The 18,556-nt window shown below is 36.5% G+C and overlaps 1 protein-coding gene across 7 annotated transcripts in view; it reads right to left on the bottom strand.

The window, feature by feature from the left end:
- Positions 1-549: 549 nt before the first annotated feature.
- PIKFYVE (phosphoinositide kinase, FYVE-type zinc finger containing) overlaps positions 550-18,556 on the bottom strand; it is a 78,480-nt gene continuing 60,473 nt past the window's right edge. For all 7 annotated transcript variants that reach the window (XM_059168222.1, XM_059168219.1, XM_059168221.1 and 4 more), the window contains 13 exons: positions 17,861-17,998; positions 16,710-16,830; positions 14,825-14,920; positions 13,285-13,368; positions 12,297-12,394; positions 10,114-10,278; positions 8,654-8,713; positions 7,838-8,014; positions 6,884-6,987; positions 6,066-6,194; positions 5,211-5,472; positions 4,738-4,812; positions 550-3,795 (listed from right to left, as the gene is read on the bottom strand). In XM_059168222.1, coding sequence (XP_059024205.1) covers positions 3,680-3,795; positions 4,738-4,812; positions 5,211-5,472; positions 6,066-6,194; positions 6,884-6,987; positions 7,838-8,014; positions 8,654-8,713; positions 10,114-10,278; positions 12,297-12,394; positions 13,285-13,368; positions 14,825-14,920; positions 16,710-16,830; positions 17,861-17,998 — 1,625 coding nt within the window. In that variant the 3' untranslated portion in view covers positions 550-3,679. The remainder of the gene's footprint in view (positions 3,796-4,737; positions 4,813-5,210; positions 5,473-6,065; positions 6,195-6,883; positions 6,988-7,837; positions 8,015-8,653; positions 8,714-10,113; positions 10,279-12,296; positions 12,395-13,284; positions 13,369-14,824; positions 14,921-16,709; positions 16,831-17,860; positions 17,999-18,556) is intronic.

Here is an 18,556-nt window from a genome sequence, read left to right on the forward strand (position 1 = left end):
GCAGGTGGAACAGAGAACTAGGTGCCTGGCCCCAGCACAAGCACCACCCCACCATAGCAGTGGCTCTCATGGCCCCGGGGGAGCCTAGGCGCACGGAAGGAGACCAGGCTGCCCAACGGGGAGCAGCTGTAGGTTACAGCATAGTCGGGTCCACTTCAGGTAGACTCCTCTGAACAGGCTGGGGACCAATCACTAGCTTAGAGAGCCTGCCCAGTCAAGGTGAATCAGCCATTCCCAGCTGAGGAAGGGCAGTACCTTCTTGAGTGTCCCACCAGGAAAGCAGAAACACACGAGGAAAAGGAGGGCAGAAAAGGTGAAACCATGATTGACAGAAGCAAACACACAGACTTAAGACCCTCTTTTCTGGGACTTAAGAAGGCCATTTACTAGTGAAAGACAAATCTTCTTATGAGGAAACAAAGGGCAAGAGAACAAACAGAAGGCAACACTTCGAGGCCAGGGATAGGGGCGAGGGGCGAGGCTTGGGCACCAAATGCCATCTCCGCCTGCTAATTCAAGCTGATTCAAACGAGTGAAGCTGATTCTTGGTTATTTTAAGTCTTCTTTATTTACAGTATAAGTCTCCAAAAGGTCAAAGCAGTTGTATCTCTTAAATAACATGTCAATCATATAAAACAGCTAGAACCAAAGTAGAGAAATATATACAATATAATACACTAAGTATTTTCAATATTGTTAATTGAATTCTTTGTATTAAATTAAAAGAGAATATTATGATTTACAATGTCATTTCTCTAGTTAAAATCAAACCTGTCAAAAGACATAATGTACATTTTTTTACAAAACCAGCACAGCAGCATTAATAAAACTGCTCAGGATTGTAATTTTTGTTTTCTATAATACACTGCACCCGTGTTACAAAAACAAATAAACAAAAAGGCATTGCACTAGATGGTTTGAATACTGTCTAAGTCAGTATGTTAACACTTGAGGAACAATGAATGGCCTGACCTGTTTCACCACCAGGCTCATTCACAAGTTTCCATTCTGCTAGCTAAATAAACTTTCTGCGGGTAGATGACTCTTCCTTGGCCGAATGCTAATCAGTAAAATGCCAAGGAGACACTGATGCCACCAAAACCAATACAAACCTATTTACAATACCCAATAAAAACCAAAGCTAGAAAAACACTCACGGCTGGATCAAGAAAAAAATTATAAGCAGCATTTTGTAGGAAATTTTGAATGTCTACAAATTTAAATTATTCCAACAAACTACAAAAGGGCTTGCAATAGCCGATTCCCCTTATTTTTCGCAGACTTGGGTAAGAAAAAGTAAATCTTTTTAATTTTTCCCATAAAGTGTTGATGGCATCAAAACCCTTCATATTTATAAATAAGATGTTTATACAATGAAACACGTTCACAGAGTTTTCTTGTGCTACTATCCATTTTCTCAGGATTTCTATTTTATTCTAAGGAAGAAAGTAGTAAGATTTCTTCCTCAGTCTTAACTTTTCAACATCAATATTCTCCAAACCTCAGAAGGGAACTCAAGGGACGTGAGTGGTCATTCAATGCTTAACACCAAGGAGCACAACACTGGAAGTCCCTTATATATACCTATGGTAGCGGCCTCCACAAAAGCAGCGGGGGGTGAGGATATATATAGTTCTACCACTCACAAATTTACTTCCCTTTCATTAAGACATTTTAAAAGGACAGATCACCCTTGCAAGGTAGCAAGTATTAGCTTGGGATCGTATTATACTGGAAATTTTTTAGCCTCAAAATCATTAAGAGGCAGCAGTGCTTTAAAAAATAGGTCTTCAAGTCATGGGCAGGGAAAACTGAATCAACATGACACACACTACGGTCAGGAATTATTCCAGAGGAGGATCCCAGCTCCACATATTTGGTATTGAGACCAAAACAAAGAAACCACCTGACTACAGTGAAGGAAAGCTACCTTCTCCCAGGGAGTGCATGAATGAGGGTGCAGGAAATGGACAAATAATCCTAAGTATCCTGACTGAAAAAAAGAACAGAGACAAATCAGTGTTTGCATTCAAAACGAGATGCAAAATCCGTTGTTTGGGACTGGAGACGTTACATTCCATCCACCTGCTTCACTTCTGCAGGAGGCCATCCTTTTCTCATCTGTAATATTAAAATTAAAACCACTAGTGTTCTAGTGTGAGTTTCAAAAGGCACACCACATTTATTTAAAAAGTGCTTATAATTAGTCCTAAGACCTTGGTCAACTTGTTAACTAGTTCAAAACAAACCACATATCCAATAAGCACCAAACCCCAAACTAATGCTTTCCTTCTCTAAAGCAAACTTTCCAAAATGTTCCTATTTCACATACTTACAGTCTCTGTAACTGGAATGTACCCAGATTTCTTTTTCTTATTTTGTGAAAGTTACAATAGAAATGTGCTATTAGAGGAAGCCTGAAAAGAGAACTTTATAAAACTTTATAAATCCCCAAATTACCCTTGTTAGGGAGAGAAGCCATGAGGAAGTATTTGTCGTTCTGTTATTTCCTCAAAGTTAGTTTAGTACTATATCAGATCACTTTTAAACAAACAAAAACTCTATTAAACAAGAAGTTCCTTACTACAAATATTTTATCTCTTAACATTTCTCAATAATCAGAACTGCACTAGAAACTAGTGCAGAAAGTTAAGAAACAGATGTCCACACTAGAAACCTCTTAGTTTTACAGATGTCATTTAAATCGCTATTTATATTGAAAAAGACACTTTACCTTTACAGAAAACAAGCAAGTGTTTACGTCTCACCCAATATCTTGGGTAAGGTCTAATTTATTTTTTCCATTAAAAAAAGAAATCCTCAGTAATTCTCCCTTTGGGAAGTTAGTCACAATAGACCGATTTACTGTTTCCCTGAAAGTGGAGGAAAACCTAGAATATGAGCATGTGTGGGTAAGTGCAGGTGAACATATTAATTGCACAAAAGTTATAAACAAGCTTAAAAAACAGCTCCAAAAGAAGGCTTACAGTTAATGGCTAGAGTCTCCTGTCACCCGCAGAGAAGACAGAACTTAAAACACAGCAAGCACACTCAAAAACAAGGCAAGCTAAGAACAAAACAGGATTCCCAATTTAAGTCAAATGCCCCAATAAAACAAGAACAGACTGGGTCCATTTTTTTCACTGGCCATTAAGAGAGTAATTCAGAATTTTTTAAAGGTTTCAGAAAAATCTGATAATAGGCAACATTATACTTTTATGTAAGAAACACAAAACAAATTCACCACCTCTACAAATGCTAAGTAAAGAGTATGTCAAATGAGCTGCTGGGAAAAGATGCTGGAAAGCCAAAATCCAGGACTAGTTCTTATCAGGACTGTTAACAAAACCAACCCCCCATTTTTTCACCCTTATCTCCTCACCTCTAAAGACTATACATTCGTCGTTAGCCCTTTGAAATATGTCTGTATTTTAGCTTAAGTGGAAAAATGCTCATGCAACTTCCCAGCATAAGACAGCTAATTTAGTTATCAAAAACCAAAGTGCAAATCCATGGTGTTTTAACCCTTCAGTTACAGACAGCCCACACGACCAGAGGACGGGAAGGCCTTGGCATACAGTGGTGAATGTGATGAAGAAATAAAACATGTAGCTTATTTTTGGTCCTTTGTTCCAGGCCCCTTTCATTCATGGTCCATTTCAAAATCATGTGCTCCCTTTCAGCAGTTCAGACCTAAACCTGTCCAGTGGTCTGGAACCATCAGGAAATATTTGTCCATCGCCTCACAAAATCTAGTCCTGTACAACTCCGGAGAGACCACAGTTGGCATTTTACCTAAGATTATAAAAGAGCAAAGAGAAAAAGCTGTTACAGAGCTGACTCGAACAGCTATGTTCTTTCATGACAACTGCTTTAAAGACACACACACACACACACACACACAACACACACACACATAACAGTCTCAGAAAGGAGGTAGGGGTGTCCACTGTGCCACATAACAGGGCCTTTCCGGTAGGGGTTTCTGTTTTAAAAGACTGGCTCCCGGGAGCTCCTGGGTGGCACAGTCAGTCAAGTGTCCAACTTGATTTCGGCTCAGGTAAGGATCTCAGGGTCATGACAGGGAGCCTAGAGTCAGGTGCAGCACTGATCCTGCTCAAGATTCTCTCTCCATTTCCCTCTACGCCCTTCCCCTTCCCCACCTTCTACCTGACAAGTAAGAGACCAGCTCTCGTCTAGAGATGAGAGATGTGTGAAAGCACAAATAGAGCCAGCAAGGCTCAGAGAACTTAGAAGACTTCAACTGTTAATTAAAAACAATCCCTTATTCAGAATATCTAGCTTTTGGCGGGGGGTTACTTTTCATTCTGGCATTTTAACACAACTTTAAAACCAATTATTTCCCCATCTATGCAATTCCCTTTATTATTTATCATTTTGGAAATGATAAAATCAGAGATAACTGCTTATTTTTTTTTAGGATTTAAAAAAGTACCCATTTCTTAAATGTTAACTGATAAGGAAGACATGAGAATAATTTAAAGAATAAGCACGGGCGCCTGGGTGGCTCAATGGATTAAAGCCTCTGCCTTCAGCTCAGGTCATGTTCCCAGGATCCTGGGATCGAGCCCTGCATCAGCCTCTCTGCTCAGCTGGGAGCCTGTTTCCTCCTCTCTCTCTTTGCCTGCCTCTCCATCTACTTGTGTTCTCTGTCTGTCAAATAAATAAATAAAATATTAAAAAAAAAAAAAAAGAATAAGCAAGACTTCTGCTCACCTTGTCCTCCTAAAATTCCTGTTGATTTCACAACCATCTCAAGCTTTTTGTCCCATGTAAATGTTCGAATATAATCTGTTACAGGAAGCAAGGTTAGCAGTATAGTTATGTTAGTAAATATAAAAAGATAACAACAGTAATTACTGTTACTTCTATAATGTTTACTGAATGCTAACAATATTGCATGGCACTGTCCCAAGGGTTTTTTCCATTTAATTCTTTTAATCCTCCTACTAACGTCACAAGGCTTCCTTTAAGAGTAACTTTTGAATACAGATATTTTTGGTAAAGATAATGAAACGAAAATGAGACACTGAACAGAAGGTAACTAAAATTTAAAAGCTATTGTTGAATTTTCAAATGAAAGTTGGTGAAAATATTTAATAAGCTATGACTAATCCAATTTCAGTATAATCCTCAATTTACTCCGGCTTCAATCATGAACTGTAAGTAACATATGCTCACTGACTTACCTATAATTCCAACGACCAGCTCGTTGCTAGTATCATCTCGTCCAACCAGCAAAGAGTAGTCTATAATGAGGTGGCTAGAAAGAAAGTGGGAGTCACTACGGATCGAGGCTCTCAGCACGGCTTTGGAATGAGAACGGATATACAGAGGATTGTCTCGAACCATCTTTAAGAGATTTTCATCCAGCAGGACCACATCACAACTCTCTTTCCCAGTATCGGTTTTTACATTTCTATTCCTAAGTGAACCCTTCAAATCAAAAACCTAGAGGAAAGAAAAATTTTTTGTCATTTATGCATGAGTTGCATAATTAATTAATATAATGAACTGGAAATGCAAAAAAGATTCCTTGTTGCCTATACCATTATATAGATTTTTAAATTTAATTTTAAAACTTAATCATAACTTATATAATTGTATTAAACATATTATATATTATATTAAATATATTACATATAAAATTATATATAAGGCGTGCATTATAATTGTGCAAGACATAAAACAGATGGTAATTCAATTCATCACTGAGAATTAACACCTGGGTATTCAGTTACTCAAACACTTGAAGAATAAACTAACCCACTTAATCAACTTTAAGATACATTAACAAATAACTCCAAAAATTTAACATTGGATCATAAAGCAGTTTAAAAACCAGATGCAAACAGTGTTAGGAAACTTATAATTTCGATATCAAAACTCCACATAATACTAAGGCAATGTAGAAGTTCAATTTGGCTACCAAGTGAGGTTTAATACTATCGAATAAGATGTTATTCTCTGATTCATTACATTCAGGAACCAGAAGTGCAAAAGGTTCCAGTAGCCAAATGGTTTGCACAGTTCAATATCCTTACCTGTGCCATCTTTCTCCCATAGAAAAGATTTTCCATGACAAGGAGATCTAACTTCTTCTCAGTGTTGTTTTGAGAATTCTTATAACCAATTCTGTAAACTCCAAGAATTTTGGCCAATGCAGTGGGTCTCTAAACAAGAAAATTTGTAATTTAATACCCATATCTAGACTACCCATGTAATATCCAAACAAGCTTTTCTATTAATATGACCAAAGGACTTTAAAAGAAACTTAAACCCTTAAATCTCAGAAGTAAAAACAGCAATGCCAATAAAAATATTAGATCCTTCATGTTCTCCCAAAGGATAATGCTTTATAATTTCTCAGTCACAAATTTTGTCATGACATACAATTTCCTCCCAAATATGCAATAAACCATAAATGGAAAAAAAAAATCTAATGACTCCTTTATACACTTACTGGGAGGATCACTGCTAAATGTCAATTTAGGCAGGCACTGACAGGCACTGGCTTTCTTTCTCCCTAAGGACCAACACATGCAGGTCTCAACAAATATTTCCAATTTCTGTCTCAACAAAATTACAAATTATAATGTGCAGCTATTTTCATCCAATCGTAATGTTTCTACACACACACACACACACACACATATTAAATGCAACCTGCTGGAGATTTCTTGGTTCCTCACTGGCAAAAATGGGAAAGAGAGTATGAGTGCCTTCTATCAGAGCTCAATATCAAAAGAGATCCAAACACGTCCAGTTCCTATCTTAGCATGGAAAAAACTGCCACCAGGACTCTCAGGATGTGAAAAAGTCCAGAAAATTCTAATTATAGACCAAGGTTTGGGATTTCTACCTTTTGTTGAACAGCATTTGTAATATAATTGAAGTAGTGCGGTGCGAAGTCAAGGAAAGACTGGACTTCCAGACGAGGCATCTGCTTCAAAATGAATCTATCATCTAAAAGGCAGAAGTGTCATAGGTGTTTATATTTCCTGAGGTAACCTGTACTACATCATTCCAAATATCCAAATGATGTCCCATCCCAATGACGTCCATCCCAAATGATGTGTTTGCTTCATAGCTTTAAGGGAGATTTTCTGATATCACAGAGAACATTTTCATCAGAACAAAGTTCTCAAGTAATGGAGGGCTCAAAGAGTTCCTGAGGATTATACAGTCAAGATGCCTCTACCTTTGACAGTACCAGACCCGAATTCCTAACTAGATAGTCTATTTTTTAAAACTACTAAGTGAAATTTCGTAGACTCCTTTAACAATGCAGTAAGTCACAGTTATGAAAGCTCTTATCAAGCCACATTTTGCTTGATATTTGTTCCTGCTGCATTTTCTCGGTTAATTTTGTTTTCAGCGCATGGAGAATAGAATGTGAAGTACAAATGGTCATCATCTTCTGTAAACCTTTGGAGGTGAAGGACTTGGCCCTCCTATTTTCAGGTTAAGTATCTGTATTTTTATCTTTGTCTCATCAGCTCTGAGGAACCCTTTTGAGTCTTCTGGAAGTTCTCCATTACTATTCACATTTGTTGAAGTCAGGACCAGAAGAGTTTAGTAAGGATCGAATCAATGTCTGTCTCTAACAGCACACCACATACCTGTATATTCTTTTAAATATTGCTACTACATCCTCTCCAAAGAAAAGAAAAGAAAGAAAGAAAGAAAAAAGAAAAACAGAAAACTTCGTTTGCCAGCTGACTATATACAACCTCAGTTCAAGGGATTCGCAAATTATCTGAGGGGAAAGATGGCTACTACTCAACTCCGTGAGTAAGTGACTAAAAAGACTTACCCTCGGTTGCATAGAAGGCAGCTCCTGATTTGCCCCCGCGGGCCTGCCAGGGCGACGAGTGGGAAAGAGAACGAATGAAATCATCTTCACTGCTGCCCAGAATCACTTCGCGCATCTTATGAAACTCTCCCGCATAGTACAGGCGGCAGTAAAACTTGGCATTTGCATCAGAAAATTCTATGAACAGAGTGTTTAAAAAAAGAAGGAGAAGGGGAGGGCCTTTTGTGAATCAGAAATCTCTCTTCCATCTTGCCCACTCCCCATGCCCGACAAATCTGACCATTTCATTTTCTCCAAGATACCATTTCTCATGTTAAGTTTACACCCCTATCTATCACAGGTCTGTTAAAATGATTCTCAGGGAAGACTGAAAAACATCTAATGTCCTTACAGAAAAATCAAACATAAGACCCATTTCTAATTTTATACTGCTTACTGTACTTTAATCATTATACTTTTACATCTTAAATTTTACTGTACTTATTATTCTAGATGATAAATTTTTGGCACCCACATACACACACAATTCTAGACACCTGGTCAAGGCTCTATGGCTCTAGATTACACAATAATTATTTAAACATTAGAAATTAAATTACACCTTATAAATTAAAATTTAAATTAATTTCTTTATATATTAAATAATGTTTATTTTATAAACTAAATCTAGATTAAGTAAAGCTTATTGTCAGCACACAGACAATATTCATTCCAAGGAACAGGATATTATCTAATATAATGCTAGAAGCCTTAAATAATAGTTTTCTCAATTACAGTCCCTGTCCCCAAACTAACAGTATTTTATCTCATACTTACGAAGCTCCACATGAGGATTTATAAGTTGTTTCCTTTGTGTATCTCCTCCATCTACCTCATCTAAAAAGTTTAATATCATTAGTAAAGTCAAGGTTTTCAATGGGTTATCAGTTCACTTTGTCTTTTTCCCCCTGACACAACAATAAAAACTAACAAGTCAATTCTTGTTATCCTGGTCAAGTCACTCCCAAGCAAGAATTATGTGTACAATCAAACTTTATAAACTATTACAAAAATATAAGTACCTTTTGAAAGAGCAATTTCCAGATTAAAAATAGAGAATTCTGGTTGAAGAATAATTTTTCTTATATCTGACTCCTCTGATAACAATATACTCTCATTAAACTCTGCCTCTGAAACTAATAAAATATTATATGCTAACTGGTTTTAAATAAAAAAATACAAATAAAAAAAATAATATACTAACACAGCTCTTTCGTCAAGTTCCCATTACTTCTTTATCAGTTTCTGTTTTCCCTGTGTGTGGAATAATGCTTCTCCAATAGCTTGAAATGGCTTCTTTGTCATATACTAAGTTATATACATATAATACATAAAATATACTAGTATCTACTTCAGAGCTATTTTTTATACTTGATTTGTGTGGCAAAGCTACTGCTAGATGCACTCTAATTATTACACATTTGGAATATATGTCAAGAGCTAGAAGAAGTGAACCTCCATGTTTCACATTTCTAAATTATTTTTTCAAAGCACCAATGTCTTCCAAGGATTACAGCCCAGCAGAAGTCTATAGAATACTAAACAGATATCTTAATTACGAATGAGAATTTATTACGTTAACTTTTAGACCACTAATTCAACATCTAACCCAGGGCTTACCAAACTCTTTCTGTAAAGGGCCAGATGGTAAGAATTTTATTCAGCCACAACTATTCAATTTATCGATACGACTCGCAAGCAGCCAATCAGTCAATGAATGGGCATGCTTCTGTTCCAATACACTTTATTTACAAAACAGGTCAGCAGTTTACTGGGCTGGTCTACCCCATATTCAAACACAATCAGGTAGATATATTTTTAAACATCAAAATGAAGGCAGACATCAATACCCTCAACCCAACAGAGACTGGGAAAGAAAGGAAATGTCTGAGTGGGTAGTGGAATGAAAACATTTGAGTACGTAACTACGAGTTCCAAGGTGAGATTGATGTTTTACATGTTTAATGTCACTCCGTCCTCAGTAAACCATGGAAGACACTGTTTTTGCCATTTCAAAGGTATGGAAACCAAGGATTTCTGATCCTTAGTAACACAGTAAGTGATAGCAATAATATCTAAAGCCAGTTGGACTCTACAAGTGCCATGCTTTTTCCACTCTGCCATACTGAGGCATGAGAGAAGAGCGAATGCCCTGGTTTCAGCTGTAAGAATTATCTATTCAAGGCTATAAAAACACAAGCAAGTAAAATAATCACATTTGGTCTCCTCTCACACACCTTGAGGCTCAATGCCTTGACTCTCCGTCCCCTCCTTGCCCGTCTGCCCAACCTGGTAGTAAGCACTATCTGCTCCACGTAAGGTCTCTCTCTTCTGGGACGAGAGATCAGGGCTTTTCCCTGCTGTCCCTCGGAAGAAGGACAGCATTCCAGAAGCCTTTTTGGCTAAAAATAAAAGGTAATATATTAAGTACAGGTCACTGCAGGTGGAAAATAAAGATTTTCAACTCATTCTTTTGTTAGTAGTAACCATTATATAAGGGTAATAAATATGAGTCACACTGATACTTTCATTTGCACAGACTATCATTCCACAAGTTTTATGGGGTCTGGGGATGGGTTATTAGCCACGCACTTTTATTATCAGAAATATAAAAGAAAAAGCAATGTTCAGATAACTGTGTATCAAAATGTGAGAAATTCTACAGAATATCTTTCCAAAATATCTTCACATGGCAGTCATAATCTTTTTTCTTTTAAAGATGTATTTATTTTATTTAAGAGAGAGAGCACATGCGTGCACCAATGCAGGGAGGGACAGAGGGAAGAATCTCAAGCAGACTCCCCACCAAGCACACAGCCCAAAGTGGGGCTCAATCCCACAACCTGTGAGATCATGACCTGAGCTGAAACCAAGTGTTGGAAGCTTAACGAACAGATCCACCCAGGCACCCCAGCAGTCATAATATCTTAAGCAACAAAATTCAAGACTAAATTCTTACATTATTACAACAGTTAATTAAACTAATACAGAGCAATACTACAATCTACAAGAACTCAGAGTTAAAAATAACATCTCTATATCATTTATGTTCCTATATTTTAACACAGCAAACTCTAAGATGTTTTCAGCATTTTTCAGAAATTAGTATAAGATGACCAAAAATATTACTAAAGCTTACTCTATAACTCTTATTCTTAGTTTTGAGTTTAGTATACTTTTATCATCTATGTATGATCTATGAGCTTAGCATATATGATTCTAATCTTGTACATTTACCATGTGCTTAGCTAGGGTGGCAGACACCATTATGGCCTCCTTAATACTCAAGCCCATCTTGTTCCTTGATGAAGGAACTGCAATTTTGTTTGGGGCAGCAGTGTGGAAAGCCCCAGAAAATGAATCACGATTTATAAAAGCAACAAGGGCAGTGCTAGTCACTACAGTACCAGTCTCCCTTGCAGAGAGGGATGACCATGAGCCTCCGTTCCAGCCAACGAGGGGAAAGGGGAAGCCTCTCTATTCCTATTAAAGGAAACAGCTGCAGCTTGTAGCTACCTCCCTTGTTTCAATTCCAAGTGGAGACATGAACTGGAACATTCTGATCATGAGGAAAACTTAAGAGAATCATAAAGAAATCACTCCTCTCTTGTCATGACAATGCTGGCTAGCTGAACCAATGCCAGCAACTTCCTGCCTCTGGACATTGCTATTTTACAAAAATACACTGTTTGTCTGAGCCTCAGCAGTCACTTGAGTTTTCTGTTATTTGTAGGGAGCACATTCCTGACAAAGCCAGAGAGCTGTGTTCAAATCCCAACTTCCTGCTACCTCTATAATCTTGAGCAGGTTACAGAAGTCTTAACTTGCTTTCTAAAAAATGGGGATATGTCAAATAACTCCTAGGAGGTTATTGTGGGGATTAAAGGACAGGACCCGTGAAAAATTCTTTTCACAATGCCAACAATACTGTGAAAACTTTTTTAGAAGTCTCTCTTAGGGCACCTGGGCGGCTCAGTCAGTTAGGCCTCTGCCTTCAGCTCAGGTCATGATCCCAGAGGCCTGGGATCGAGTCCCACATCAGGCTCCCTGCTCATCAAGGAGCCTGCTTCTTCCTCTTATTCTACCCCTTCCCCTGCTTGTGCTCTCTCCCCCAAATAAATAAATTCTTTTTCTTAAAAAGTCTCACTTGAAAGTAAAAGCTCTAAAAAGGCAGATTCTGCTTCTTTTTGTATAGACCTATGAATTTCTAGAAGTTTCAAATCTAATAATAAGGTAAAGATCAAGGAAAAGCAAAATATTTACAAAATAGGACATACAAAAATTTTTTAATGCTTCTTACATCATAAAGACCAGAAGTAATAAATTCTTGCCAGCTGGCATTTCTTATTTAATGTTTTCTTCTTCAAACCATAATTACAAATAACACTAATAATAAGTGTTCCTCCATGTATAATCTTACTTGGCTGTGGTTCTGCTTCTGCTGTACGGTTTGTCTGTCCTCCACTGACCTCGGGTAATCTAATAGGGCTGCTACTCTTTGGTCTGCTATCTAAAGTACTGAACAAAAAAAAAAAAAAGAAAAGAAAAGTTAGCTTCATACAATTTGGACAGAAAATGATTCCTACATTAATCTACTCTCCACCTAATCCTAAACACAGTATCCGAAATCTGATTCATAATTTATGTAAACACAGGTTATTAACAAAGAAGAAAAAGTCTTGAAATGTCTACTGGACTTAAGAAAAACAAAGCAAAATACTGTAAATATAAAAGTGTATGGAAAATATACGAAAGCAGAGGCTTTTATAATATCTCCCCAAGTTCATTAGAGCTATCTTAGCACCTGTAAGTCGAACAATTACAGAAAATACCAATTTCATATTTCTCAGGCTAGTTACCATGATAATAAATAAATCCAGATCAAATTTTGTCACATTAGTGAAGGTGTAAAACTTACTTCAGTAAGAACCAAAATAATGAGCCTATGACAATTTCTGTCTAAATGTCTAAAATATTGAATATATCAAAAGAACTAGTGGGGGGTTTGGTTTTGTTTTTAAACTATTTGGGATCTTTAAGTATTGTGGAAAATTCACAAATACATTAAATTACAAACAAAGTAAAGCAGTAGGTTACTAATTTCACAAGTAACTATTTTTTAAATGAAAACAAGAAGAATTTAAAATGCTGAAAGTTTTAAGTCTGCAATATATACTACACTTCTATGTCATGTATCAGAAAACTGTATCCAAAGGCCCTGTTTAAGGCCTTTTGCTATACTGGAATTTTGTTCTGTCAATTGTTTGCTAAAGTTTGAGTGCCACCATCAGTATCATAGCAACCTTCACACTGATAATATGCTATAAAATAAAATTGAAGTATCAAAGCACAAGTGTTTAAAAAACAATATAGCCAAATGAAGTGAATTCTACTCAATTACGGATCACCTGTTTGTTGGAAGCCCTTCTTCGGCACTGCTCCGCTGAGTCGCTTTGGATAATTCCTCTAAGGCATTTCGGTATTCTTTACAACTTAGGGTAGAAATAGGTTGAAAATGTTAACTTAAACATTAAGTTTCTCTTCAAAATATATCAGATACTTTAGATAAGTTCCACATTACAGAAATACAATCATTTTATGTGTCCATGATTAAACATATTTGAGTCAACTAACAAAAGTTATCAAGTAGAAGCCTCAAGAAGATCATCTTCACAGATAATAATGCAAAATACAAACCAACACATCAACCAGCATCAATATCCTAAACAATGATTGTGAAAGCCTACGTATTAACATTTAGATCAAACATCTTCAGGGATAGAACAGGTAATTTAAAGTATAAAACTTCAGATGTTAGTATAATAGAACAGCAAGAAAAGGAACTTGAGAGTGCTATTCTATTAAAAGGTACTGAACTTTAGGAAAAAAATCCAACTCTTGGACTAGAAGTCTGAGAGCCCTGATTTAGATAAATCAGATGTCAGCGAACAAGAGAAGCATATATTATTTTTCAAGACATTAGAAGAAAGTGATTTCTACTGGAATACTCAGTTCTTCACAGTACAAAAGAAATTTTGTATTTGGTTGGCTTTCCTACCTTTCCTATCTATTATGTAGTAAGACTAAGCAATAAAGAAATAAATATTAACTTCCTAAAGGCCGAAAGGCAAAAACAAAAAAAAAGTCACATGGAATCTCCTAAAGAAAAGAAATTCCTCATAATCCGAACAGACTCTAAACTTCGTAAATGCTAAGGCATATAAATCTATCTTGTTTATTCCTATAAATCTAATGCCTACTATACCACATATTGTAGATATTCAAATATTTGCAGAATAAGCAGCCTCCTTGTAACCAATATATAAAAAGAGAAATTTACATTTCAATGCCTTCCAGCAGAAAAGGAATTTAATTAAACATCTTAGATTATACTTAAACTAAGTTCTACCGCTACCAAGATATTGTTGTGATTAAAAAGCACTGTCTTTTTAGACATAAGATATAAATATTTTTAGAGGCTTTTTTTAAAGACACATGATTAACTGTTGGCATGTGAGTGGGTTAAGACATAGGAATGGCATTACTCTAGTAAGGAGACCATACCTGCTATATGTGAGAAGCAGGAAGGAAATTAGGAGTACAAAAGATACTCAGATAATATGTTTTATTATATCAGTAAGTAAGCGTAATAAGGAAGGGATACAATGGATATACAGTATAATAGAATGTTTAGAGGATATAAGGATAAGTAAGTAACTTGCCTAGTCGATTTAGTTAGAAGCTTGCTTAAGAATCATCCTTGTTATTTGGGCCAAGAATACACTTTCAGACCCAAAGACAACAAGCTACCATGTCCAAAGAATACATATTCTTGCTTATATTTAATCATTCCACCCTAATCTATAAAATATCTAAAAATAAGGCCATTAACAAATATCATAAAATATAAAGATCTAATCATAGGTGAAAAAGTCCCATGAAAAATACCTGAGAGCAAAAGCAATGATGGAGCTGGGTTCCTTCTCACAAACCGCAATGGGCACCCGTTCATGTTCATACATTAAGTAGTGTTTATCTGGATCACTGTTGAAATTTTTTAAATAAACCAGTAAGAACAAAATTGGCAGGAAATGACATATACAAACCACTAATACATTACAAGGAAATTTCAAGACAATTTTAAGTTAACTAAATATGACGCAATTATAAGACTGTAATTAAGTAAACCAAAAGGTATGCAGAAACTGAACCAAACCAAACAGCCAAGGAAAATGTATCAACAAAAAGTTTTTAAAGGCCACTGAAAAATCATCAGATTTAGTCTTCAAGTCAGAGGGTTCTGGATTAGTTATTCCAAACAACACTTTCCATGCTGCCAAGACTTTGAGCCATGTTCATCTCCAAAAGTATTTATAATGAACAGCAGAAGTGTGAAAGATTTTGTTCTACTATAAGCCTGAAAGATGAGTTTTCTAGAAATTGTGGAAAATGTACCATTAGTCCAACAAGAAATAATGTAACACAAATGTTTTCCTATTATCCTATGGAAACTCAAAGGGGTGACCATTTTAACCCCAATCTTGATGCCCGGACTTCCACCCTCCAACCCCTAGAGAAGCATTCATTCATCTGTGTAATAGCTATGTACTGAGCACCCACTGTACCGGAGACACAGTATTAAGGAAAACTAATACTGAGCACCTAACTTGGACAAGATGTTAACAATTCAGAGGTGGGAAAAAATAGGCATGGTAGAGTTTATAGTATAGTAGGTGCAAAGAAACAAGTAACCCTACGAATAAAAACAATCACCTTCTGTGGTATTTTTCATGAGGGAAACATGAGTTACAAACAGAGTTTGTGACAAAGAGACCTAATCTGGCTAGGGCAGGGGGCTAGGAGGAGGGTCTGAAGTTTTCCTGCGGAAAAATTCAAGGAGTTAATGACTAAAGAAGAAAATGAGGGTGTGGGCAAAGGCCATACAACAGGTGGGACAATAAGCCACTCAAGAAATTATGATACTGGAGTGGGAAGCAGAGAAGACAGGGACCCTCACAGACTGTAGTATGAATCACTACACGTCCCCTCCCTGAGACAGGGAGTTCCCAAGAGCAGTGATTTTCCTTACTAATAATCTTGTTCTACATCCTCGGGCACCAGAGCTGGCACTCAGTAAATTTAAATATTGACTGAATAAATAAATGCAGAAGTCAGTGAAGAACAAAGGTCCTTATTAACAAATGTCCACCTTCTGGATACACTTGAGGAGCATTTGATGGCTACACAGATCAACCAGTGGGGAAAAAAACAAACTCTCACAGCCAGTCTATTTTCTTTTCAACTCAGAAAACCCCCTACAAACAAGATCTCATGAAAACTTGTATGGGTCACTGTAATACATCACCACTGACAGAAAAGTACCATGTCCCATTAAGTTATCAGGTCAATAATGTCATCTTCACATACAACCAGTAGTATGTTTCTATGATTACGGGATCAATAGATGTAGCAGTATATCTTTAATATATAGTTACATATGTATAAATATATATATATATATATATATATATATATATATATATAAACAATTTTCAGAATCAGTAATCTTAAGCACTAAGCAACATTATAATGCTTTTTTCATCCACTCATCTACTATGTAATGAAGATTAATTACTACATAATAATTCTACAAATTACATTATACCAAAAGACATCTCTTTTACCTGATGAAGTGTAATTTATGACTGAAAAGTATATATACAATTAAATAAATTTATCTAAATATGGAAAGAATAAATCTATACAAAGAGGTTTTTTAAATTAATGAAAAGAAAACCACTCAACAACAGCCACTGACATTTAAAATACTTACAAAGGAAATGGAATAGGGTTATAGCTATTTCCTGGAAGCAAATTTGCAAAGATGGCTTTCATGGTTGATTTTTCCTTCACTTGGCTGTCTGTGGATCCCAGCAAATGTCCATCAAACACATCTAGGATAAAAAATATGCTACTTACATGTTAATATTCAGAAAGAGTAAAAAGAAAAGGAAGTATAAAGTATCAACATTATTTCTTGTCATTCATGGAACACAGACATATGCACACCATAATTACCAATTAAGGTACAAAATTACTCATCTAGGAATAAGGACTCTTTGGGGATGAAAGCAGCAGCAATAGTGAAGAAGCACACACAGCACTGATTCCAAGCAGCACTCTGTTCGTTCTATGTCTGACCCTCTAATCGACGGCTTCCCATTGCAGGGGCCGGGCGGCAGCCATGATGTAAGTACTGCCTGAGCATGCGCGCCCTTAGCCACAGCATTCCTTGTCATCACCTCACCTCAGTTATATGTGCTGTGGTCATTACATCATAGTTTGATTTCAATTTAAAAGTTATTTTTAAGGTTTACAGTACTTAAGTAGTTACTGCTTAAACAGAAAGCAAGGAAAGAGAGAAGCGAGGCAAAAATTTGCTATTAGTGAAAGAAACACTGTTGTTGGAGAAATGGCTGTAATTTCTCTTGTTTTCTTACAAGGAAATAACAAGAAAGTGTGCTTTATGGGACTCGAGAAAGTAATACCCCCAGAAAACAGGAATCAGGGTAACATTCTGTTACTGAGATATTTATATGTCAACTAGTGCAGCTGAAGAAGTGATATAGTAAAAGCTCTACCTAAAATAGCACTTTTTTTTTTTTTTAAATTTTAGAGATAACGATAGAAAAAAAGAGAAGCACATGTGCCTGTGTGCAGAGGGAGGGGAGAGACAGAATCCACAAGCAAATTCCCCAGCTGAGCATGGAGCCCAATGTGGGGCTCCATCCCAGGACCCTGAAATCATGATCTGAGCCGAAACCAAGAGTCAGCCACTTAACCAAATGCGCCTCCCACGTGCCCCGATAGCACTTTTAATAAGCATAATTTACAAACTCTGAGAAATAAGAAAGCATTGTATCAAAAGCATTGGTGGTGCTCTCCTTTTCTAGATCGAGTCAGTAAAAGTAACTTCAACTGCACCTTCAGAGCTGCTGGCTGTGTCGAGGTCAGCTGGCCCTGCCCCCAGCTGTTCAGGCATGACCTCTGGTGGAGTAGGCAACTGGAGATGCGTAGAACCGGTGGAGCTCTGACTGGACAGGGTTGTTAGGAAGCGATCCTCTAAAGAAAAACAAACTTAAGTGAATCATTTAAAAATGCTGACCCCATGTCTACCTAATAGGAATGTTTTTTTAAATGTCAACTCATATTTCTACTTCCTAAACCAAAGAATTTTAGCTTCCTAAAAATTATCTAGGCCCTTTCAGCACGTATTTTAGAAACAGATAGAAATATCCAGACAGGTTATATGAGTTGATCACAGTCATGTCTTAGTGATAGCACTGTGACTGGCAAACCAAGTCTGATTCCAATCCAATATCCTTTTCCACTGGCCATAATAGTTACCTAAACACTAGTCCATTCAGTTTTACCAGGACACCATTGGGAAAAAAACCACATACTCACTCTCAGGGGGAAAGTTCATTCATTATAATAGAAATGCTAAGAATTATGAGTTAAATTCATATTCTACAAAGGCAGTCTAAGGAAATTTCCCTACAAATTTTCTAAGATGGCACCAAGTTATTCAATGAAATACTGTGAAAGACAACTTAGATCTAGGAAAGATTTTAGTAACATAAAAAACATAAATTAAACTTTCTAATGTTTTTGCAGTCA

Source organism: Mustela lutreola, chromosome 3 (genome assembly GCF_030435805.1).
Source record: "Mustela lutreola isolate mMusLut2 chromosome 3, mMusLut2.pri, whole genome shotgun sequence".
NCBI lineage: Eukaryota > Metazoa > Chordata > Mammalia > Carnivora > Mustelidae > Mustela > Mustela lutreola.